The sequence below is a fragment of the Lycium ferocissimum genome, chromosome 5 (genome assembly GCF_029784015.1).
Source record: "Lycium ferocissimum isolate CSIRO_LF1 chromosome 5, AGI_CSIRO_Lferr_CH_V1, whole genome shotgun sequence".
In the NCBI taxonomy this organism is placed as follows: Eukaryota; Viridiplantae; Streptophyta; class Magnoliopsida; order Solanales; family Solanaceae; genus Lycium; species Lycium ferocissimum.
Window position 1 is genome coordinate 73511656 of NC_081346.1, and position 25339 is coordinate 73536994.

Genomic DNA, 25339 nt, shown 5'->3' on the forward strand with positions numbered 1-25339 from the left:
AAAGAATAAGATAAAAGCTTGGGACAAGAACTATATCTTGCAATTATCAACTCTTGGATACTCTCTGAAGTTTCTTGAGCTAAAAACAATTAATTGTATGTTTATCTCATTTATAAGTTTAAATTGTTACTAAGTAATATTTAATTTTATTTACTTAATTAATTATTACACAACATTCCTCTCATCTATTAGCTTGATTTAAATTGTTCCTCTGTGTGTGTTTGAAGATCATCGGGGGGAGCTGATTAGAGAGGATATGGCACAACTTCAGCTTATTGATCACATGACCCCAGATAAGAAGTTATGGAGGTCGAGGATTAGGGTACGTAGATGGTTAGTAGGTAGCTGAGTATTGTTGCACTTTATATGAGAGAGGTAGGGGGCTAGCCTCTCCGCCCCTTCTCTATATTAGTAATTGTATTATTTAGTAATCGCGTAGTATTTTGTATTCTTCAATGTGTATAACTATCTGTTGCTTCTTTTGCTTTATACCAATTGCTATCTTGGTGTCATATTTTTCCTGCAATCTTACTTCGTAAATTTTTCTTTTGAGCCGATGGTCTATCGAAAAAAGCCTCTCTACCCTACAAAGGTCCATAAGGTCAGCATATACATCCTACCCTCTCTAGATCCTATTCGTGAAATTACACTGGTATGTTGTTGTTGTTGGGGTTTAAAACAAATCCACAAATTTAAAAATTTAAAAATTAGATTTTTAACCAAAGAATAGAAGATGCGATATTGCTTTGTTTTCATCAAAAGTGACAAATTTTATATAGTTAATTAATTGGTGATTACTGGGATTGCATCTTCCCCAGTTAATTAGTATTCTCTATAAAAACTCTCATTGGCTAAACACAGAATTTGTAGATCACTCAGGTTGATTCCTCAATCTTTTTGCTGCTTAATTAGTATCTCAGAACACCACATTTAACTATACATTTGAGAAACTTTGAGTTGTCTTATCAATAATATTTTAGATTTTCATTCTTAATTCTCTTTTTCTTATCAAACAAATATGTTTTAGGGAGCTCATATTCATTCTGGAATTTAACAGGTTGGTCAGCTTTTGGAGGAAAAAACTCAAGGTGGTCATTCAAGAAAAGGTATTAAAGTATTTTATGTTCTTATTTTTTTTTTTTAATCATCTTTTGTTTTAGAAACTTTTAATTTTTATTTCTGGCAAATTACCAGATTTCTTCAGTTTCTCTTTAGGGGCTGAGCCACCTGGAAGTAATTAGGGGGTTCAAATGATACCGTTTTCTCATAAAAATTACTTATTCACACACACACGCACACAGTACAAGTTTAATAATAATGCATACATATGGTTGAATCCCTTTGACTTGACATATAAGCGTGATCTAGTCTATTTCTATCAAAGTTGAATGTCATTAATAAAAATTCTGGCTTTATCACTGCTTATCATATTGAAAGGGTAAAATCACAATAATATATATCTTCCTAATGTTTGATTTTTGGTATAGTTGCACCACGCCTTCTTAAATTAGCTCTATCATTCCATTTGAATTCAAAAAAATGTGTTTGTTTCACTTCATCTATGCATTTGAGAAGAAATTGACAATTTTCATTTCTTCTTTTCCATTGGAAACAAAATTAGTGGCAGTTAATTTCTTAGATATTGTGATAATACATTAGTGGACCTTTTTAAGAAAACATGGTTACATTGGTTGTCAATAATGATACTAAATTAATGGTACCCTTTATATATATCCAATAATTCTTGTTTTGCTGTCGTGGAGGGCTTTTATTTGTCCGAAGAGAATAATATATTTAGTTACATAATAACTAATAAGGTAAGACTGCGTACATAAAACATCAATATGCTTCAGCTTTTTCTCAGGCCCCGTGCATATTGTAAGTTAAGTGCACCGAGTTACCCTTTTCGAATTAATCTCAATGGATACTGTTAACACTTCAAAGATTGTTCATCAAATTTCGAATTCTCAATGAAAGTTTTACACTTTTAATTATCATTTGGTTTTAATTACTAATATTACATGACTTGCTTGTGCAAGTTATTTAATACCTTCTTTAAACCATTAAAAAACTTATGTGTCAAATTCCTGTAATTATTTATCAAAGAACCTAATGATTAATTAAAAACCTACCTTTCTTAATCAACTTGATTCTCAAATCTTTACTTAACCACCTGTCAATGCAGTACTGGATGTTATGGATTCTTGCCTCCATTTATAGGTCAAATATGATGAAAAAGAAAATAGCAAGAAAAGAACAAAAGTTTTTTTAATTAATTAAAAGCAGACATGAAGAATCACAACCCTAATTTTTTTTTTTTCCTTTGACATGCAGGTTGTTGTTGAAGAAAGAAAAAGGTGATAATGGAGTATGAAATTTTAGGTTTGGTCCTAATTTTAATTGCATGGGTAGCATGGGCTATGGTGACCGAGCGGCAACAACGGCGGCTGGAAGAATACGGGCGGCTGCCGCCAGGACCACGGTGGTGGCAACTAGTGACCAACATTTTTCAGTCAGGTTTTGCACCCCATGTATCATTTGCAAAACTGGCCAATATACATGGTCCTATAATGACTCTTTGGTTAGGTTCAATGAGCACTGTGGTTATTTCTTCAAATGAAGTGGCACGTGAAATGTTCAAGAATCATGACATGGTGCTTGCAGGTATGACTTTCATTCTTCAAGTAACGACGATTTCAGCTTATATGTACCTAGACTATATATGGATTTTTTTCTGTATATAGTTGAATTTGCATCTTGATCTCTCATGATTTTCACCAACTATATGCACGACTATATGTGCACGTCCTTTTTTGTATTTAGTGGAATTTGCAACTTGATCTCTCTTGATTTTCACTATTTTCATCAATTCTTTAGGCAGCACTCACACACTTTGCAGATAGGAATTTTTTGGGAATAATAACACAATTAGTCCCTCAATTATTGAGAAATTTTAGTTTTGGTCCTTGTGATATTTTACTAAAATTATTTAACCTTTGATTAACTGAAAAATATGTTTTTTGTCCCTCTATATAGGAAGTATGTTATATTTGGACTATTTTTAGAACTATATTACCGTATCTTACGTATGAAATAATAACACAAACTTATCATAACAAATGTGAGTAATTAATTAGTGGAACTGTTAAACTTTATGGTAATTTTGTGAATATTCACTAGAAACTAGAAAAGGATCAAAAGTTCACGTTTTAATTAATTCAAGTTAAATGTACTTAATCAGATATTAGAAGGACTAAAGTAAGTATTTGCCAATAACTGAAGGACCAAAAGTTCTTTTATAATGGTGATATCAGCTTGTGTTTACCTCGGCTTTTTGTGTTTTTGATTAGAATATGTTGAAACTTGAACCCTCCTCTTCCATTATTTTCATATGTTTCATTAGTTAATAAAACTATCTTAGTAAAATTTAACCGCTAGGCCACACTCTTGGGTGTCGCAGGTAGAAAGATTTACGAAGCCATGAAAGGAGATTTTGGAAATGAGGGTTCACTCATCACTAATCAATATGGTCCACATTGGCGTATGTTAAGGAGATTATCCACGATGGAGTTCTTCGTTACGAGTCGCCTCGATGCCATGAGAGGTGTACGTACAAAATGCATTGATCAAATGGTTAAATTCATGGAAGATGGAGGGAACAATGGCACAACTTCCATTGATGTTGGGAGATTCTTTTTCTTAATGGCTTTTAACGTAATTGGAAACCTTATGTTCTCAAAGGATTTATTGGATCCAAAATCGGATAGAGGTGGAAAGTTCTTTTACCATGCAGGTAAGGGGTGTCAAATAGGAGGGTCAAGCTGAATTTGAATTGATTAAAATGTTACTTAAGCTGAGATGAGCTGGGTCAAGATGATCTAAAGAGGGACCATCAAAATAATGGGTCATAATCCAACCAGCCCAATTCTTACGAAAATGTACCGTTGGTCAAAATTAATTACCGGCAGTAGCCCAAATATATAAAATCTATACACTGATATGTATATTATAAGTATAGTATATGTATATTTAAGTATAAATATACAAACCCTATACATTTGCTAGCTAGATCACCCAAAGGTATTAAACTGTAATTTTCCTTTTAAATTTCTTTACTTATTTGACCTGCCTAAAGGTTACTTGGGCTTAGATGAGATGGGGTCAAGATGGGATAAACAGGTCATGAGCCAACCCGCCCAACTCTTATCATATTTTAATTTCTTTTTGTTCGTTTTCTTATAATTTCTTTAATTACTAGTCCTTTTTTTAAAAAAATATTTTGGCAAGGTTCCTTATGGGTCAATTTTAGATGGACTGAATTGGACGAGTCAATACATGATGGGGTTAATAACGATCATTAACCTGTCTAAACTTGGATGGGCTAGACAGATCATATTTTTATGGGCTAATTTTGTCATCCCTACATGCAGGAAAAGTTACCGAGTTTGCAGGAAAACCTAATATGGCAGACTTTTTTCCTATGTTGAGATGGCTTGATCCACAAGGTATTAGGAGAAAGACACAATTTCATGTGAAAAGAGCATTTGATATCGCAGGCGGATTTCTTAAAGAAAGATTGGAAGATATGGAAAATGGTGGAGAGAGGAAGAAGGATTACTTAGACGTGCTTCTTCAATATCGTGGTGATGGCGTGGAGGGTCCTTCTAGATTTTCATCTCGAACGATTAATGTCATTCTTTTTGTAAGTACTCTCTATATGCTCAAATTTTTTGAGATCAATGTGCTAAAAGCAAAACTCTAATGCATATTCACTGTGATGATAAATTAATCTCTTTACGTTATAATAAAATATTTTTAAGTTTGACTTATACTGATTTTATAAAAGAATTTTGACGATAAATATATTTTAACATATTATATAACAAATAACACGTCTTATTTTCAAGTTACTAATCCTTTTTATTTTTTTATTTTTTATAATTTTTATGAACAACTCTATCTAGTTATGTTTTAGGTGATCTTATTAGAATACTGAAGTTTTACCCATAATTCTAATGAGTTTTCTCTTCTTTTCTTTCTTTGAATAATAAAAGAAACAGTACTAAAAAATCTCTATTTTTCCACTTGATTTCCAATGAAAAATGTTGGTGTTATTTTTATTGCTTGAATGTCGGTGGGAAAAACTTAAATAATAGTGTTTTCACACGGAAAAAGTATGAAGTTTCCTAGTGTTTTAGTGGAACTGTTTTAAAAGTAATGCGTTTTTTCAGGTGAATTTAGTTCGATGAAAATGAGGTGAAAAAATCGTGTTTTATGGCATAAATTTCCCACCGAATGTTGGTGGGAAAAACATTTCCCAGTAGTGTAACCTAATCGGCCATATGAAAGTTTGCTCATTAAAAATGGAGTTTCTTTTACGATTTGAAGTACAGTTGACAATTTTCCATGATTTAGTGACACGCCTCTTTGTCCTATATATTTATTTGGTGGTTAAATGACTCCAATAATAATGGTTATTACCCAACGATTTCAAATTTAAAATATTTCCTCGATCTTATAGAATATTGTTTGTGCCAACCATCGAATCGTAATAATTATTTTGTTGAGCTATACTTCGAGTGGTGGTTCTATTTAATAGGATTTAAAAAAAAACCTCCAGTCAACCATTTGACTAAATGGGAACTAATGAAATTTACAGACAAAAAATATTGAATTTAAACGCTTACACCAAGTAAGGAAAACACTCTCGAGTTACGGGAATGAAATCTTGGTTTAGTGATTAAAATTCCATCAAGTAAACTTAATTGAAAAGGCATTCCTTTATCTTTGGGTTAGATTCAAAGTAATTTCTTAAATATAATCCTGAATAGTTTTGGTCCTTTAAGTTTTTTAAAAGTGGCATATCTAGTTTCCATCAAGTATTTAAACAAACTCTGTCAGTTAGGTTTGAGGAAAACTATGAAATAAATTTAACCAGAAAGATCAGGAATATTCCATCAAATGCTAGAAATCACAACACAGAAAACTGCACTAAACACCAAAACTAGACCAAAATAAACGGAAGTTGTACCAAACTCTAGAAAATAGACTAAATATAGCAGAAATTGCAAAAACTACATCTCCAAATGTGTATTCCCTTGTTTAAGAGTTCCCATCAAATCTGACAGACATGGTTTGTTTTATATTTGACGGAGATCGTAAGTTCTTACTTTTGACAAACTTAAAAATTCAAAACTGCTCACTATATATTTAAGAGACTACTTTAATTTGAACCTACCACAAAATAAGACACTTTTTATTATTGTATCTTTAATTTCTAACTGCTAGTGTTAAAAGACTTCAATATCTCTTAATTGGTGGTATACAGTTTTTCTCTTTAAATATTACATATGCTTGTTATTGAAGATATAATTATGTATATAAAAATTGTGTTTTCTCTATATCTATCTTATATTCTATCAGTATATAGAAGTTAAGATTAAAGAGATTGACTTGTCCTTTTGTCAGGAGATGTTCACAGCAGGAACAGATACTACTACAAGCACATTAGAATGGGCAATGGCAGAGCTCCTCCACAACCCTACCAGCCTCCAAAAAGTCCAAGCTGAGCTAAGAAGAGTTATTAACCCCTCGAATAAGGTAGAAGAAGAGGACTTAGACAAGCTTCCATACTTAAATGCGGTGATCAAAGAAACCCTAAGGCTTCACCCTCCGCTTCCATTCTTAGTCCCACACATGGCCATGGATTCTTGCACAATGTTAGGTTATCACATCCCAAAAGAAACTCAAGTTCTTGTTAACGTTTGGGCGATAGGAAGGGATCCAAAGACTTGGAAAAACCCACTAGAATTTATGCCTGAGAGATTCTTGGAACTTAAGATGGTGGATTATAAAGGTCATCATTTTGAGTTTATTCCGTTTGGTTCTGGTAGAAGGATGTGTCCTGCAGTTCCTCTTGCTTCACGTGTGTTGCCTTTGGCTTTAGGGTCAGTATTGCACAAGTTTGATTGGGTTTTAGCTGATGGGGTGAAGCCAGTGGATTTGGACATGTATGAAAGAATGGGAATTACTTTAAAGAAAGCAATTCCATTGAAGGCTATACCTATTGCATACAAAGGGTAACAAGGACAATCACTAATAATAATGTACATTGATATGTACAAAGGGCTAATTCTAAGATACTAGATTGTGATGAGGAAAAAAGCTGTGTAAAAACACAAAAAGAAAAAGGACAAAAAGAGAATAAAGATAATTTACAATGTAATTAAATTGTAATGTATCATGTTGAGCAAGATGCAATATGTTATTTTTGGCTTACTTTGAGATGTCGTTATATACATTTGTATACTTGCTAGACATATTAGATACTTATGTGGTCATATAAGGAGTGTTATGCAGATGTTTCAAATATTTGATAAACATTGGCCCATTAAAGACATCTTTTGGTCCATTTGGATAGTCCCTCTCATAAAAGCCCATTAGAACAAACTTTCATTTAGGTAAAAATAAAAAATTTCAATCCCAATGGGAGCAATAGTTAAGGAACTGGATTATTTGCACAATATAACTCATTTTAGGCTTACTCTTTTAACTTTTGTCCCTGTTAGCCTGATATGGAAACTCCCTAAATACGAGTCATAAAAATGTAAATTTTGGTAGTAATTAATGGTTAGAAAACTCACAGGCAGGACTTTTACAGATTGCTTTCATGGATTTAAAGAAGCTATGACTTCATCAAACGTCAGGGGCGGATGTAGAACTGGAAAATACTTATCCGGACTGGGTGTTTACACCAAATCATATAAATTTGCAATAGTTAAGTGATTTAATGAGGTGTAAATGCAAATAGGTTATGATAGAACTTGGAATTCGCCCAAATTATGATAGAATTTGGAATTCGCTCAAACTCAAAAATGAAAACGTATTTTAAGTTCTAACCATCTTCTTTGATTATTTATGTTCTGTCAAAAGTTCCCTCCAGGGGAAGTATCATATAGGCCAAAAGGTACATATGTGTGAATGAATATTGGAATATGTAAATGGTAAATACTTACTCTCATTTGGTGTTTATACCAAGTCAATAAATGCATAGCATCTGTTTGTACATAGACATTTAACACTTAATCATGGTTTTGTACATAGACTTTTAATACTTATTCATGGTTAATTAACATGCATTCTCATATCACTAAGATTATTTAACTATTTCAAAATTTACATGATTTAGTGTAAACAAACATATCTACTACCAATCTCAGAGACTTTCAACCAAACCAATAGTACAAGTTACGGGAGAAAAATTATAAATACACTTAGTTAATTTAAGGGGAAAAAGGGTCAAAAATACCCCTCTACTTTGGAAAAAGGGCTAAAAATATCCTCCGACTTATTTTGGGTCAAAAATACCCCTCTCATCCACACTTAGGTTTTAAACCCGTTCATTTAAACCGATCGGGGAACTAAATAATTACCCATAAAGATCCTCTTATTATTACGTAGGTTTGAAGTTTGAGGGAATTGGGGGAATAAGACTCTTGTGGGTTATTATTTAGTTGTGTTGGGTTTGAATGATTATAAATACACTTAGTTAATTTAAGGTATTATAAATACACTTAATTAATTTAAGGTTCTTTTTGGCATGACTTTCAAAGGTTTTTTTTTTTCCTTGCTGTAATTCCGATACTCTCCTCCATGCTAATGGATTTAGGAGAAACACTATGAGGAAGCTCCCAATTGAATTCATGAAGCAACGATCCTTCACGTCACGTAGCGAATATTTCAGCACGGCTTGCATATAGGGTCTGTCTATGTCACATTCTTCGAACTTTTTATTAGGACCAATTGCTTGTGAAATTTCTGATTTCACTTTGGTCATTGCTTGTGGATGGCGCAAGAGTTCAGTCAATCCCCCACTCTATGCTGCTGCTAGTTGTCTCTGTTCCAGCTAAAAACATTTCCTAGATTTTCACATGGAAAGCAAAACTTAAGATGCATTTAACTTATATACATCGTCTAAGCAAAGAAAGTCTTACACTATTAAATCACCTGATGTATATTTATAGGTAACTAGTAAATTGGCCCGCGCTCCGTGCGGTTATTAAAATCTTATTAAATTTATGAAATTAATCCCTATGTTTAGCTTAGATGATTTGTTTCGATAAAGAAAATGATACATTACAATAATAATATGCATAAAAAATTGAACTAATATGCTATAAGCCTTAGATTAACTGAAAGAAAAGAAATACAAAGAAAAGGAGCAACAAAACAAAAATAAAAAATTATCTAAACTTTTGTTTGATAAACACATAATAATTCAATTGAGATGAACATATAACAATGAAAATAAAATCTATCTTTAAATAAGTTGTAATACTACAACAACCTTCGATATATATATATCTTTCCTTCAATATTCTCCTTAAATCTTCTATTGATCATCTTATTTGTACCATCCTTCAACAAAATGTATAGGGGTGTATATGGACCGGATTGGTTCAGGTTTTTCAACTACCAAACCAAATCAATTGTGGTTTTTAAATCTATAAACCAAACCAAACCAGCAAAAGTCGGGTTTTTCAACCTCGAATTTTTTCGGGTTTTTCGTTTTATTCTTTTTTTTTTTTTTTTTTTGGGGGGTTTTTACCGGTAAAGTCTTCATACAAAATATATAGCTTGCACTTCATATTTCTTTAGTCCTATTATATTATCTAGTTAAGGTGTTTCTTACAAAAATAACACAAAATGTGAGATGAGTAATGATATTGTACTAAAATATTCAACAAAAGAGATAATGAAATCGCTAAGCCAATGAAAATGATCATAATCTAAAAGTAGCAAGTCATGTTAAAATAAGTACAACGAATAAGTACTAATCACATGACTAAATATTAAAGAAAAACTAAATTAAGTTATGTATTCACTATCTAAACCAATGCAAAACTAAGAATCGATATCCAACATTATTGTTATTTCTAGTGTTAGAATTGAATTTCTTTTGTTAGTTTAATATTTATTGGTTTTGATTTGAGCTTTATTTGAGTTACTAACATCTATAGGTTACAAAACTTATTGGACCATTCAAAATTCTAAGTCCAAGCTTGAAATAATATGTTAAAAGACAAAAACTATGAAAAAAGTTAAGAAATGTTTATAAATTACATTATAAATAAATGTTTTTAAGTATATAATATTTTAAAATTTATATACATGTAATGTCGGGTTGGTTTGGTTCGGTTTGACATTTTTTAGTTAAATCCAAACCAAACCAATTATGGTCGATTTTTCTTTTCCAATACCAAACCAAACCACTAGTTAGGTTTTTTTCTCGATTTGACTCGGGTTATCGGTTTGGTGCGATTTGTCGGCTTTCTTCATACACCCCTAAAAATGTGCATTCAATGATTTTTCTCATTCGCTTTCATCTTCTAAAACTCCTTGCCCATGAGCTTAAGAAAATAAAATTCAAAAAAAGAAACTTAAGTAGCAAATTTCGAATCAATTGAATGAAAAAAAAAATACTAAGAAATACATATATGTGTGGAGATTCCAACCTTTCTTTTTGAACTATAATTCAAGGTTATTAAACATAAGCTTGCTTCAAATGTCTTAAGGGCGCCACATCACTTTTCTATTGCTCACAATTATATATTTTTTATTCACAAAAAATTAAGAAAGTGAGATAAAATAGAAGTAATTAATGATGAAGTAAGGTAGAATAACAAAATTATATGGATCTAAAGAGATTTTTGAATCGGTACGTTATCTCTTTAATTGAAGAGTTGCAATGAGTTGGGTGCTTTTTTTGGGAATTTTGTGAAGGTGTGTACCATCTTTAACAATGCTAATTATGGGGAAGTTAATGCGGCCTATGGAATTATGAGGGGATTGTTGGATTTTTTTAAAGTATTACCTAATTCAAATAAAGGAAATTTAAAGCAAAAACATTGAGGTAAAATATAAATAAGAATTCCGTTTTTAGATTTAAATAATTCTCTGAAAATAAGGGGAGAAAGCATATTATTTGAACACTTACTTTTCTCTCCAAACAAGTTAAATTCCCAGATTTCCTCCTCGAATCTCTTTTGCAAAATTGTAATTCTTATAAAAAATGACGAAATTTTGTTGTTCGGTTAACCTCTCGTATCATTCCTATAAATAATTATAAAAAATTGAAGAGGAAAAACCATAATTGAGTGACCTCATATATGCACAACATAAAAAATTTAAAAAACTGCAGAATCATACCCAAAAATAAAAGCCAGAGTACTGTTAAAAATCAAAGCGTAAAGTAATAATTAGGATAAATAATTTGGCTTCATACAAGAATATGAATTATCTTTCAGAAAGTGAAGTTTGACACACATCCCCTCGCCCCCCGGAACCTGCGTCCGTATTCAAATCATATTTGTAGAAATTTAAAATACGGAAAAGGGTCAAAATTACTCCTGAACTTTGAGAAATAGTTCCATAAATGCCTTCGTTATCTTATAAGTACGAATTATATCCTTACCGTTATCTTATGGTTCGAATATCTGCCTTATGTTAAACGGCTGTACCAAGTGGCATCATCCTACACGCCTTGACCCATTTTTCCCCCCAAATAATTATTTACCCACCAACTTAATCCGCCCCGACCCGGATATAATTTTTTCACCCAACCCATTTTCTTTTCTCTTTCTTACTCTCTTCTTCTTCCTCCATGCCCAACTCCTCCATGTCCACCATCTCCGATCCCTCACCCCAGCTCCTCCATGTCATTAGACAACCATTTAGGCAACGAAGAATTAATAAAGTTATTCCCTGAAAGGTAGAGATAAGAAAGGAAAGTAATATTCCAGTTGGTATAAGAGTTGGGGAGATAGTGAGAATTACTGATAGGAAAGTGAAGTTCTATTCCATGTGGGGAAGAGTAAGGGAGATAATGAAAGTAATGTGTTGCAAACGCAGAATCGCCAAATATATAGTCAACACTTTTGTCTAAAGTTTGTCAATATTGACTATAAATTAAGTACTCGGAAAAAAATAGATATGACTTAAATAGCATTTGTAAAATCGTCTACTGGATACAATTCCAACATATTCAAATAAGCAGCCCCAGTCAGCAAAAAGCAAATTCTATAAGCTTATTTTAGTCTCGTCCCAGCTGCAGCAACATTAGTGGAAGGCTATATATGCGCCTTTTCCCTAAGGACGGGGCAAGATTGGACCAAAAGTTTAATTTATAACAAAACTACTTAATTTCAGATAGTACAATGACAAACTTGACTTGTATTAACATTGACTTTTACAATTTTAAGCTTGTTGGCTCTACGTGAGAAATACATATAATCTGTAAATTTAAGCAACTTGACCCCACAAACATATGACTGACAGGATATGGAGATGGTGGACATGGAGGAGTTGGGCATGGAGGAAGAAGAAGAGAGTAAAAAAGAGAAAAGAAAATGGGTTGGGTGAAAAAATTATATCCGGGTCGGGTTGGGTTAAGTTGGTGGATAAAAAATTATTTGGGGGGGATATGGGCTGGGCGTCTAGGATGATGCCACGTGGCAGGCCGTTTAACATAAGGGTATATTTGGACCATAGTATAACGGTAAGGGTATAATTGGCCCTATAGTATAACGAAGGATATGGATGAACTATTTCCCAAAGTTCAGGGGTAATTTTGGCCCTTTTCCGTTTAAAATATGCTAGTTAGGAAGACGTGTTAAGAAATGTTAGGCCTCCACTTATCTCAAATTATACAACAACAAGAACAACAATAACATACCCGGTATAATTTTATAGGTGGTCTGCAGAGGGTAGTGTGCACACAAATCTTGTGAGGATTTTGATAGACCATCGGCTCAAGGAGAGATGAAAAGGAAGCAGTAATAACATACAGTAATAGCAGCAAGATAATAAGATAAACAATGTGTAAGAAACGATCAGGTAGTACTAGAGATCTAAGAATAAACAAACGTAAAAATAATACTAATACTCCTAGCATGGAAAAGAAATACACTCGACAACCTACTAACTCTCTACCCTGGTTCTCGACCTCCACACCCTCCTATCAAGGGTCATGTCCTCGATAAGCTGAAGTGTCATGTCTTGCCTAATCACCTCTCCTCAATACTTCTTAGGCCTACCTCTCCCTTTCCTCAAGCCCACCACGATCAACCTCTCACACCTCCTCACTCGGACATCTGCGCATCTCCTCCGCACTTATCTCAAATTATATAGAAATAATTTGACATTACAATGAATTTAATATTGAGAATCTTAAAAGTTGAATTCACTAAATTTAAATCCTGAATTCGCCCCAGGACACAAACACAATATTTCTTTATAGAAAACTAGCTAGTAATAACATACAAATATATAGACTGCACACCCAATTTAAGTAAGTAGCAATAGTAAATTTACGGCAGTTGAGCACTCATGACTTAAAAAACCACTACTAGAAAAACAGGGATTATCGCGGGTAAATCTGTAGCTAAATAGAAAAATCTATCGCTAATCCTATTTAGTGACGAATTAACGATGGACTATTAGAAAATTTTGTTAGCTACGAACAATTTATTTTCAGTTTTTTTTGGATAGTGATATTCTGAGTCCGTCATTGTTGACCAGAAGACTCGGTTTGATTACTGGGATTGCATTCTCTTCCTCAGCTAGGAAAAAAGTTTGTGGTACATATTCTCTATATATACTCCCATTGGCTAAATTTCACAAAATGTACATCACTTTTAACTATTTGAGAAACTTTGAGTTGTAGTCTATCAGATTTTCATTGATTCTGAATTCCCCTCTTAATTATGTCTTTCTTTTTCTCAAACAATCTTTTCTAGAATTGACAAGTAGTCAGCTGTTGGAGGAAAGCTCAATTCAAGATGATGCACTAATAAAGCTTACGCCCTCTATCCCAATTTATGTGATACAATCAGATTTTAAAAAAATGACATTAATTGCCATGTTGCAACTTAAAAATAGGAGGCTTCATTGTTGATTTAACCACCTTTTCACTGTTTTGCTGCTATGCGGTCCTTAAAAAAAAAAGAGAACTTTAAAATTGCCTTTTTTATTTGGTTCTATATTTTAAATAAAATAAGCAAGTGGAAGTCATAATTCCACTTGTCAAGTATAGTAAGGAAACCTCAACTTACGAAATCTTCACTAAAGCCACTTAGCACATTGCAACTCGCTAATTTCAAACTTTAGCAAAAGTTGTTTTTCATCGAATAGTAACAAAAGTTGTTTTTTATAAACTAAAAAGATAGATTTTCTTCGGAAGATAGATTTTCTTCAAAAGCACTTTCAGAATATTGACCAAGCACATACTACTACTCTAATATTGATAAAAATATTTTTGAAATTAATTAGTCAAACACAAACAACTATTGTCCAAAAATACTTTGCCAAAATACACTTATTTTACAAGAACAATAAGCACTGACCAAAAGTCTTAGAATTGGATCATTTGCACAATATGGCGCTTTTGTAAGACATTTTTCAAATTTTATCCCCATTAGCTCACTGGCCAAATTCTCCTTTAAAAACAGTTAGAGGAATTTTTTTGTATAAACTAAACGACGTGTTCATTTATTAAGACTTTGATTTTTCCATCTTATAAATTCTATAAAGTATAATTAATTTTTGCTTTTGGGAAGATGCTACAATTTATGGTACTCCCTCCGGATCAAAAAGAGTGTCCACTTAGCCATTTACACATTCCTTAAGAAAATATTAACTCCGAAAAAAATAGATAATTTGACTAAACTGCCCCTAATTAAATAAGTATTAAGATTTGATCACATAACACTTAATAGGGGCAAATATGAAAATATAGGATTAATTATTTCTTGATTTGATAAGTAGACAATCTTTTTAACCCAACAACAAAAAAAGACTAAGTGGACATTCTTTTTATTCGGAGGGAGTATAATTTACGGCGAAACTGCGTCTGTCGTTGTTCAAGAACACTTTTTTTGGGTACAAGAACACATTTTCTTTTTGGTCAAACACTACTATGTAATATTTCAATAAACGCTCACAGCAAATCAAAATCTTCCCAAGAATTTCAAGACATGTTTGGGTAAATCCATATCTACTACCAATCTCAAAGACTTTTAACCAAACCAATATGATACCACATCATGAGAAATACTATAAATACACTTGACTAATTTCAAACTCTTTTTGGTATCACTTCCAGAGGTTGTTTTTTCCTTGCTGTAAGTCCCATACTCTCTTCCATGTTAATGGTGTTAGGAGAAACATTATGAGGAAGTTCCCAATCAAATTCATGAAGCAACGAGCCAAACACGAAATGCATCATGCGATGACCTAAAGGAAGGCCAACGCACATCCTTCTGCCCGCGCCAAATGGAATTAACTCATAATTCTGCCCCTTAACATCTACTTTTGATTCAAGAAATCTCTCGGGCTTGAACTCAAAAGGGTCGTCCCAACATTCAGGATCTCTTCCAATTGCCCAGACATTCACAAGTACTTGAGTCCCTTTTGGTACGTCGTGCCCCATGAATTTTGTGTCTTGAATTGCTTTCCTTGGAATCAAGAAAGGGAGTGGAGGATGTAAGCGTAGTGATTCTTTTAGCACGGCTTGCATATAGAGTAAACTATCTATGTTACACTCTTCAAACTTTTTATTAGGACCAATTACTTGTGAAATTTCTGATTTGACTTTAGCCATAGCTTGTGGATGGCGCAAGAGTTCAGTCAATGCCCACTCTATGCTGGTGCTAGTTGTCTCGGTTCCAGCTAGAAACATTTCCTAAAATTTCATATGTAGAGCAAATTTAAGATAAGCTTAAATATATCAAAAACAAAACTATACTATTAGGTCACCTAATAAATATGTATAGACCATATTGTTCGAGTTCTCCAAAAATAGTGTCCGATTCTCCAAAAATGCACTATGTTTGGAGGATCTGACACGTAGCCGGTGACATTTTCTAAAATTCCGGGCAACTTAGTGTATAGGTAACTCTCTAATCTATATAAAAATGAGATTTATAATCTTAAAAATAAGACATATTACCTACTAAAATAAATAAACGTAACATGATAGTGTAAAGATCTTTACATTATCGGTGTATATAAATCAAACTCTTTCCGGGAATAAGTCCTAGCATTTAGGACCCTAGGCAATTTGCTCAACTACATAATATAGAGGGTTTCCGCTATGGTTCGGGATTAATTAGCAATCTTGGGATTAGTTACTAACATTTTTTTGGTACTATTTTTATATGATATTTATAACTTGTTTAGTTAAGTTTATGAGAAGTCAGAGGTATTTATGTTTTCAAAGTGTTTATTTTAGGTAGTTCAGATGTTTGGCCAAATTCTTAGGATAAAAAGAAGTATTTTTGAGTAGTAACAGAAGTTAAAAGAAAAGTAGTTTTTCCCTACAAATACTTTTGGAATCATGGCGAAACACATACTTTTGCTCTAATATTGGCAAAAGTCTTTTTCAAATTGATTAATCAAACACAAATTGTTATCCTCCCAAAATATTTTTTTGAAAAATACTTTTGATAAAAAGAGTTTTTCAAAATAAACACATTTCGGAAATTTGGTTGAATAGGCTACTAGTGCGGGACAAAACATAGGCTACTAGTGCGGGACAAAACATACACGGATTAGCTATTCCAGCATAAAACGATCGAACGACGAAAATATCGAACGACGAAAATGCTTTCTCCAAAATTCTTTTTAAAAGCAAAGATTTAGAAATAAAAGTTAATCGAAGTTTATGTATGGTAAAACTTACCATTATAGTCATTGTGATCTGATCTTCTGATAATTTTGCTGGTTCATCTTTTCCACTACCTTCAAAATCGAGCAACACATCCAACAAATCTTTCATTGATCTCTTTTCTTCACGCTTCTCCCTTTCTTCAATACGTTCTTTAACAAATCCACAAGTAATTTCCTTAGCCTTTCCCATGTCACGTTCCATTTTCTTCCTTAAACCTTGTAGATCAAACATTTTAAGACATGGAAATATGTCCGAAATATTCGGAACCCCGGCCCACTCCATGATCCCTTTCATCGCGTTAAAAAACTCTGACCCTTGTTCAGATTCTGGATCCGTCACTAAGTCCTTAGACAGAATCAAGTTACCTAACATATTAAACGATGCGAGGAACGCATAACGTGTTACCTCAATCCCCTCTACTCCTCCTCCTCCACCCGAACTCGCCTTTTTTTCGATCCATCCGAGCATTTTATCCATGGATTTTCGCCTAACGGTTGTTGTCTCGTTGATCCTTTTGTGTACAAACATTTCCATAGTGCAAATCCGCCTCAAAAATCGCCAATAATTTCCATATGGGGCTAAAGACATTGACCCTTGATAGACATTATGTACCAAATTGACATCAACTATGTTCCTGTCTGAAAATGAAACATCATGGTTCTTGAATAACTCACATGCTGATTTTGCTGTTTGAACAACTATTGTGTTCATTGAGGAACCAATTTTTAGCCACAAAACAGGACCATACTTGTCTTTTAAACTAGCAATTTTCTTGTATGGCTCTGATCCAGCAAGATCAAACATGTTGCCAAAAATTGGCAATCCATTTGGTCCTGGAGGTAACTCGTACTTAGAAGAAGATAATATCTTTTGGGAAATTAAGAGGGTCGAAGCTAATAAGAAAACTATAGTAGAACAAAGCATGTAAAAGTTCAATTCCCACTCCATTTTTAAAGATTTTTGAGAAGAACAAGAAGAAGAAGAAGATATCTAATTGATGATTGATTCTTGCATTTAACAAGGTATGTAGTGGTTCCCTTAAATAAGCATGTGTGAAATGAGAACATGCTAGCTACTATTTCTTCCTTGTCATCTTAGCAAAAAAATTTATCTCATAATAAGTGTCATCTTAGGATATTAGGACAGCGTGCTATCTAGGCTAATGGAACTCACAGATTAAGCTATGTCAAAAGGTAAAAAAATGACTCTGAGTAGTCAATCTCGTGACGCCACGTCATCAAACTAGGCGAATGGAACGCACACGTATGGTTCAAAATTGATTTAACAGATATTTCAAAATTTACCGTGTGCAAAGTGCAAACTATCCAGCCATTGCTAGGTGTACAGTCAAATTATTCAAACTATCCAGCTATTGCTAAGTATACAGTCAAATTATTACCTATCCCTTTCTTTCTTTTCCCTCTTTTTCTTCTCCAGGCCCTCCTCCTCCTCGTGTTTGACTTTTTCTGCTTATTTCCCTAGAATTTACTACATTTCTTTTGACATTTTGGTGTATCTTTTTCTCTCACGTTCATCTCCAAAAAGGCCCCCCATCTGGGACTCTTTTGTTATTATCTCATATTCTTTGTTTGTATTTATTTTTACGACTAAGCATGACGTATAGTGAAAAACTTACTTTTAGAGTACCAGACGGGGATTATTTATTTACTTGCTTACTTTTTAGGGTATTGGACGGGAATTATTTATTTACTTGCTTGCTTATTATTTATCGTAGCTAATATTATTTATAGCTATCACGTTGAGCTAGAGTTTTACTTTAATTGTTCCGCATACTTTACTAAATCATTAGGGTGCTTATCTCTATATATAAAATTTTAGAATGTGCTCTTATAATCAATTAATTAGGTGTACATGCTTAACATAACGATAGAGTTGCACTGAAAGTGCTTTCTTACGGTTTGTTCGATTTGCTGGGGTTTGATTTGCTCCCTCTTTTCGGCATGTCCCAAAGTAATTAGTATATATGGTCTATACTTATTCGATATACTCTCAAGACGCCCTCGGTACAATATTGACGATCTCACAACGATGCAATTTCAGTGAATTGTCATTTACTGATCAACTAATTAAATTAATTAGTTCACTTTAAGTTTAACGTAACTGAACTTAGAATAATTTTATATGTATTCATTATACCCTTTTGTATACTCAAATTAATTAATTTGTATATAATTTTATGTTACATATATTTTAATCTTCTTTTCATTCAGTGTAAAACAAATACATTCATGCTATATTCCTTTAAAGCTAAAATTTCAGACCCTCTAGTCATATATTATATTTACTGGTAAATAATTCTTTTCATACTACATTTACTCTTAAGTCAAAATTTGTTAGCTATTTATTCATTAAAATTTTTGTTCCATCCTCTGAAGCTTCTTTATATATTATATTTAAATAATAAATTCATTCTTTTTTATTCTTTAAATTTTAATTTTCAATATATATTCATTAAACATTTCTTCATCCAAAATCTTTTTACATATTTATTTATTAGTCTTATAATACATATTTTTATACATATGCAAATACTTATACCTTTTACTACATAAACATTCATGGTAGTTATTCTTTTAGTCTAATTCTATTAGTATTTTTGTAATTAATAATCAAGCCTTTTTGACACATCCCTCGTATAGTTAAAATTGGTCCTGTCGGGAACCACATTTTGTGGATTCTGAAGGATGCTTAATACCTTCCATTCGGAATAATTTGAACCCTTACTTAGAATCTCACTTGTTTTTTGCAGATCATTTTTAAGTCATCTATATTAATAATTTATAGGTACCCTAGTATACCTTAAATTAATAAGTGGTGACTCTGTACATAATCAATCCTTTAAGAGCCCCATAAGTTGTATTTTGTTTAGCCTTGGTAAAAATAGGGTGCAACAGTACATATAACTGATGTTGGATGCCTTTGACTTCTTCGTATGCTTTATTATTTATAGTTTGAATTTTTTTAGTGAAAATTCTGAGCTTGTCACTGACTGATGGGTGGAAAAAATATTTACAGTCACCTATTAAGTGATTACGGGTAATTTTTTTGATAAACATTAGGCTTAATGCATATGCAACCCCCTAAACTGTGTTATACAAGTGAAGAAGCACCACTTAAACCAATCAATAACAAAACTGGAAAATAAGAAATCAAAATTGGAAACTAAAACTGAAAACTGAAAAATAAGAAACCAAAACTGAAAAATAAGAAGCCTTTTTAAGCAACACCAGATCCTATTATGTTGTTCCAGAATCCCAAAAAAAGCATTAAAATCAATCTCAAAAGGCTGGTTTTCAATTCCTAGTTGGCTGAATCGCTTGGTTCTTGAAAAAAAGGTCATTATACACATATTTTAATGATGTGTATAATTAAAATGCGTGAGGAGTTTTAATTGGTTGAATTTTTCACGTAATTGACGTTCACGCTAAAGAAAATGAAACTCACCATATATGTTATGTAAGTTGGTTTGTATTTGATAGACACACTTGAGGTCAAATTCAGGGGTTCAATAAGAACAACACTTAATTGAGGTGTCAAAATGAAAAAAAAAAAAAAAAGACAAATTTAATGGGCTGCATAGACATTAAGCCTAAACACTACTACTTGATAATCAAGTATGTATGGTAAATAATAGTAACAAAATGATATTGCAAAAATAGATTTTCCATTATTCATATATATAACTTAAATTTTTCTATATATATATATATAGGGTTTTGTTAACCTACTACACAAAGGTAATAGGTTAGTATTGTATCCATCTTTTAATTTTCTTAAATGCCCCTAACAACATATTACCAATGCATAAATGAGAGGGATATATGTGTCTTTCTACCAAAAACTAAAGTCAATTCCTGTTTCCCCCTTTCTCTTACATTTGGTTCTCTGCGAAGCTTGAGGCATCTGATTTGTTTTATGGTTTGATTTCTATCCATCTCTTCTTCTTAATTTTGATGGTCCGCATAAATTAAATCTGCTATCGTTTAAATTTATTGTGAGTGATTTGGATTCTTAAGATTTATTGTCGATATTGAAATCCAACATTTAATTTCTCAATTTTCCTCCATATCATTCTCATTCTCCTCTCCTCGTCCTTCTTTCTCGTTCATGTAAAATCAAACAGAATTCACATCGAACCGTTCGAACCGAATCAACTAATTGTAATTGATTATAACTGAAGACCCATTTTGATTAGATTCAAGACTAAGAGCCTGTTTGAATGGGCTTAAAAAAAGCAGCTTAAAATATACACTGTCTAGATAAAATATACTCTACACTACTAGACAACTTAAAAGATATTTCTAGGTAAGCCTCCATAAAAATTAATTTGTAATATTAAAAGTAAGGCAAAATACTTGCTATAATATGTTTATGTAAATATAAATTGTGATTAAAAAAAAAAAACAATTTGCACGGCCAATATATAACTTACATTCATCCTAGATTATTTTCTTAGGTCACTGGGTACTATAAGAGCCTGTTTGGATTGGCTTATTTTAGGTGTTTTTAAACTAAAATAACTTTTAAGTATTTTTATAGTATTTGGTAAAATAGAAAAGTGCATCTATTTTTAAGTCAAAATGATAAAAAAAATTAAGAATTATAAGCTAAAATTCTTAACTTATAGATTCCATAAGCCCATCCAAACGGGCTCTAAATCTTCTCCACTTTTACTTTTTCAATTTGAGAAAGCACAGTCCTGTTCTTCAATACATGGTTAGAAATTTATTTTCCCAATATAAAATACAGTCCCATGTGATATGGACAAAGGTGGAAGAATATATAGTTGGTATATCTAAGGATTATTAAAACACAATAAAACCAGTACAACATGGCAACTCGCTAATTTCAAACTCCATTAAGTGCTTTTGAATAGTAGCAAAAGTTGTTTTTCATAAACTAAGAAGATAAATTTTCTTAGAAGCACTTTTAGAATATTGATCAAGCACATATTACTACTCTAATGCTGATAAAAGTATTTTTAAAATTGATTAGTCAAACACGAACAATTACTGTCCAAAAGTACTTTGCCAAAAAACACTTACTACAAGAACAATAAGCACTGAGCAACAGTCATAGAATTGGATCATTTGCACAATATGGCGCTTTTGCAAGACATTTTTCAAATTTTATCTCTATTAGCTCACTGGCTAAATTTCTCCTTTAAAAACAGTTAGAGGAATTATTTTGTATAAATTAAACTGCATGCTCATTTATTAAGACTTTGTTTTTTTCCATCTTATAAATTCTATAAAGTATAATTAATTTTTTGCTTTTGGGAAGATGCTACAATTTATGCTACTCCATCCGGATTAAAAAGAGTGTTCATTTAGTCATTTGCACACCTCCTTAAGAAAATACTAACTCCTAAAAAAAAAAAAATAGGTAATTTGACTAAATTGCCTCTAATTAAATAGGTATTGAAATTTGACGACATAACATTTAATAGGGGCAAATATGAAAATATAGGTTAATTATTTCTTGATTTGATAAGTGAACACTCTTTTTGACCCAAGAAAAATAAAGATTAAGTGAAGACTCTTTTTGATTTGAAGAGAGTATAATTTATGGTGAAACTGCGTCTGTTAGTTGTTGAGGAACACTTTTTTTTTGGCGTACAAGAGCACATTTTCTTTTTGGCCAAACACTAATACGGAGTATGTAACATTTCAATAAAAGCTCACAGCAAATTAAAATCTTCCCAAGAATTTCTACACATGTTTGGGTAAATCCATATCTACTACCAATATCAAAGACTTTTAACCAAACCAATATGATATCACATCATGAGAAATATTATAAATACACTTAACTAATTTCAAGCTCTTTTTGGTATCACTTTCAAAGGTTGTTTTTTCCTTGCAGTAATTCCCATACTCTCTTCCATGTTAATGGCTTTAGGAGAAACATTATGAGGAAGTTCCCAATCAAATTCATGAAGCAACGATCCAAACACGAAATGCATCATGCGATGACCTAAAGGAAGGCCAACACACATCCTTCTGCCCGCGCCAAATGGAATTAACTCATAATGCTGCCCCTTAACGTCTACTTTTGAGTCAAGAAATCTCTCGGGCTTGAACTCAAAAGGGTCGTCCCAACATTCAGGATCTCTTCCAATTGCCCAGACATTCACGAGTACTTGAGTCCCTTTTGGTATGTCGTGCCCCATGAATTTTGTGTCTTGAATTGCTTTCCTTGGAATCAAGAAAGGGAGTGGAGGATGTAAGCGTAGTGATTCTTTTAGCACGGCTTGCATATAGGGTAACCTATCTATGTCACACTCTTCAAACTTTTTATTAGGACCAATTACTTGTGAAATTTCTGATTTGACTTTAGCCATTGCTTGTGGATGGCGCAAGAGTTCAGTCAATGCCCACTCTATGCTGCTGCTAGTTGTCTCGGTTCCAGCTAGAAACATTTCCTAAAATTTCATATTTAGAGCAAATTTAAGATAAGCTTAAATATATCAAAAACAAAACTATACTATTAGGTCACCTAATAAATATATATGGACTATATTGTTCGAATTCTCCAATAATGGTGTCCGATTCTCCAAAAATGCACTATGTTTGGAGGATCTGACACGCAGCCGATGACATTTTCTAAGATTCCAAGCAACATAGTGTATAGGTAACTCTCTAATCTCTATAAAAATGAGATTTATAATCTTAAAAAATAAAACATATTACATGCTACAATAGATAAACATAACATGATAGCGTAAAGATCTTTACATTATCAGTGTATATAAATCAAACTCTTTCCTGGAATAAGTCTAAGCATTTAGTTCCCTAGGTAATTTGCTCGACAACATAATATAGAGGGTTTCCGTTATGGTTCGTGAGTAATTAGTAATCCTGGGATTAGTTACTAACATTTTTTTGGTACTATTTTCATATGATATTTATTTATAACTTGTTTAGTTAAGTTTATGAGAAGTCAAAGTATTTATGTTTTCAGTGTTTACTTTAGAGAATTCAGATGTTTGGCCAAATTCTTAGGATAAAATGAAGTATTTCTGAGTAGTAACAGAAGTTAAAAGAAAAGTAGTTTTTCCCCACAAACACTTTTGGAATCATGGCCAAACACATATTGCTGCTCTAACTAATATTGGCAGAAGTCTTTTTCGTATTGATTAATCAAACACAAATTGTTATTCTCCCAAAATATTTTTTTGAAAAACACTTTTGATAAAAAGAGTCTTTCAAAATAAACACATTTCGGAAATTTGGTTGAATAGGCTACTAGTGTGGGATAAAAATCCAGGGATTAGCTATTCCAAAGATAAAACGATCAAACGACGAAAATGCCTTTCTCCAAAATTCTTCTTCCAAAATCTTTTTAAAAGCAAAGATTAGAAATAAAAGTTAATCGAAGTTTATGTATGGTAAAACTTACCATTATAGTCATTGTGATCTCATGTTCTGATAATTTAGCTGGTTCATCTTTTCCAGTGCCCTCAAAATCAAGCAACACATCCAACAAATCTTTCATTGATCTCTTTTCTTCACCCTTCTCCCTTTCTTCAATACGTTCTTTAACAAATCCACAAGTAATTTCCTTAGCCTTTCCCATGTCACGTTCCATTTTCTTCCTTAAACCTTGTACATCAAACATTTTAAGACATGGAAATATGTCTGAAATATTCGGAACCCCGGCCCATTCCATGATCCCTTTCATCGCGTTAAAAAACTCCGAGCCCTGTTCAGATTCTGGATTTGCCACTAAGTCCTTAGACAGAATCAAGTTACCTAACATATTAAACGATGCGAGGAACACATAACGTGTTACCTCGATCCCCTCTACTCCTCCTCCCCTGCTCGCCTTTTTTTCGATCCATCCAAGCATTTCATCCCTGGATTTTCGCCTAACGCTTGTCGTCTCGTTGATCCTTTTGTGTATAAACATTTCCACGGTGCAAATCCGCCTCAAAAATCGCCAATAATTTCCATATGGGGCTAAAGCCATTGACCCTTGATAGAAATTATGTACCAAATTGACATCAACTATGTTCCTGTCTGAAAATGAAACATCATGGTTCTTGAATAACTCACATGCTGATTTTGCTGTTTGAACAACTATTGTGGTCATTGAGGAACCAATTTTTAGCCACAAAACAGGACCATACTTGTCTTTTAAACTAGCAATTTTCTTGTATGGCTCTGATCCAGCAAGATCAAACATGTTGCCAAAAATTGGCAATCCATTTGGTCCTGGAGGTAACTTGTACTTAGAAGAAGATAATATTTTTTGGGAAATTAAGAGGGTTGAAGCTAATAAGAAAATTATAGTAGAACAAAGCATGTAAAAGTTCAATGCCCAATCCATTTTTTCCCAAGATTTTGGAGAAGAAGAAGATATCTAATTGATGATTGATTCTTGCATTTAACAAGGTATGTAGCGGGTCCCTTAAATAAGCATGCGTTAAATGAGAACATGCCAGCTACCATTTCATTCATAAAATATTGAGTTTTAAGTTTGTGTCCTCTGACCCGCAACACGGAGTTAGGGGAAATTAAAATTATATTGTTTTTTTTTTAAAAAAAAAAAACTATTACATAGGGGTACCGAAATGAGAGAGGGAATTAC

At 32.6% G+C, this 25339-nt stretch overlaps 3 protein-coding genes across 3 annotated transcripts; 1 reads left to right on the plus strand and 2 right to left on the minus strand.

Annotated features, from left to right (window-relative positions):
* The first annotated feature begins 936 nt into the window (after positions 1-936).
* On the plus strand, positions 937-7278 carry LOC132057399 (iridoid oxidase). The gene is made up of 5 exons (XM_059449992.1): positions 937-1106; positions 2335-2664; positions 3461-3793; positions 4431-4702; positions 6469-7278. Exons 2-5 carry the CDS (start codon positions 2364-2366, stop codon positions 7081-7083), a joined length of 1521 nt encoding a protein of 506 aa, XP_059305975.1. The 5' UTR covers positions 937-1106; positions 2335-2363; the 3' UTR covers positions 7084-7278.
* A 7672-nt stretch (positions 7279-14950) lies between these two features.
* Positions 14951-17764, minus strand: LOC132057396 (cytochrome P450 76A1). Its single transcript, XM_059449990.1, has 2 exons — positions 16739-17764; positions 14951-15739 (listed from the first exon to the last, which is right to left on the minus strand). Exons 1-2 carry the CDS (start codon positions 17672-17674, stop codon positions 15134-15136), a joined length of 1542 nt encoding a protein of 513 aa, XP_059305973.1. The 5' UTR covers positions 17675-17764; the 3' UTR covers positions 14951-15133.
* Positions 17765-22414: 4650 nt separating this feature from the next.
* LOC132057398 (cytochrome P450 76A1-like) lies at positions 22415-25136 on the minus strand. The gene is made up of 2 exons (XM_059449991.1): positions 24149-25136; positions 22415-23171 (listed from the first exon to the last, which is right to left on the minus strand). The coding sequence occupies exons 1-2, from the start codon at positions 25076-25078 to the stop codon at positions 22566-22568; spliced, it is 1536 nt and encodes a 511-aa protein (XP_059305974.1). The 5' UTR covers positions 25079-25136; the 3' UTR covers positions 22415-22565.
* Between the last annotated feature and the right edge of the window lie 203 nt (positions 25137-25339).

Excerpts from the sequence above, each read along its gene's own strand:
- LOC132057396 (XM_059449990.1), bottom strand. The coding sequence starts at position 17,674 with ATGGAGTGGGAATTGAACTTTTACATGCTTTGTTCTACTATAGTTTTC. Across the intron at positions 15,740-16,738 it reads AGATCACAATGACTATAATG|GAAATGTTTCTAGCTGGAAC; the intron begins GTAAGTTTTACC and ends ATGAAATTTTAG.
- LOC132057399 (XM_059449992.1), top strand. The coding sequence starts at position 2,364 with ATGGAGTATGAAATTTTAGGTTTGGTCCTAATTTTAATTGCATGGGTA. Across the intron at positions 3,794-4,430 it reads AAAGTTCTTTTACCATGCAG|GAAAAGTTACCGAGTTTGCA; the intron begins GTAAGGGGTGTC and ends CCCTACATGCAG. Across the intron at positions 4,703-6,468 it reads CGATTAATGTCATTCTTTTT|GAGATGTTCACAGCAGGAAC; the intron begins GTAAGTACTCTC and ends TCCTTTTGTCAG.
- LOC132057398 (XM_059449991.1), bottom strand. The coding sequence starts at position 25,078 with ATGGATTGGGCATTGAACTTTTACATGCTTTGTTCTACTATAATTTTC. Across the intron at positions 23,172-24,148 it reads AGATCACAATGACTATAATG|GAAATGTTTCTAGCTGGAAC; the intron begins GTAAGTTTTACC and ends ATGAAATTTTAG.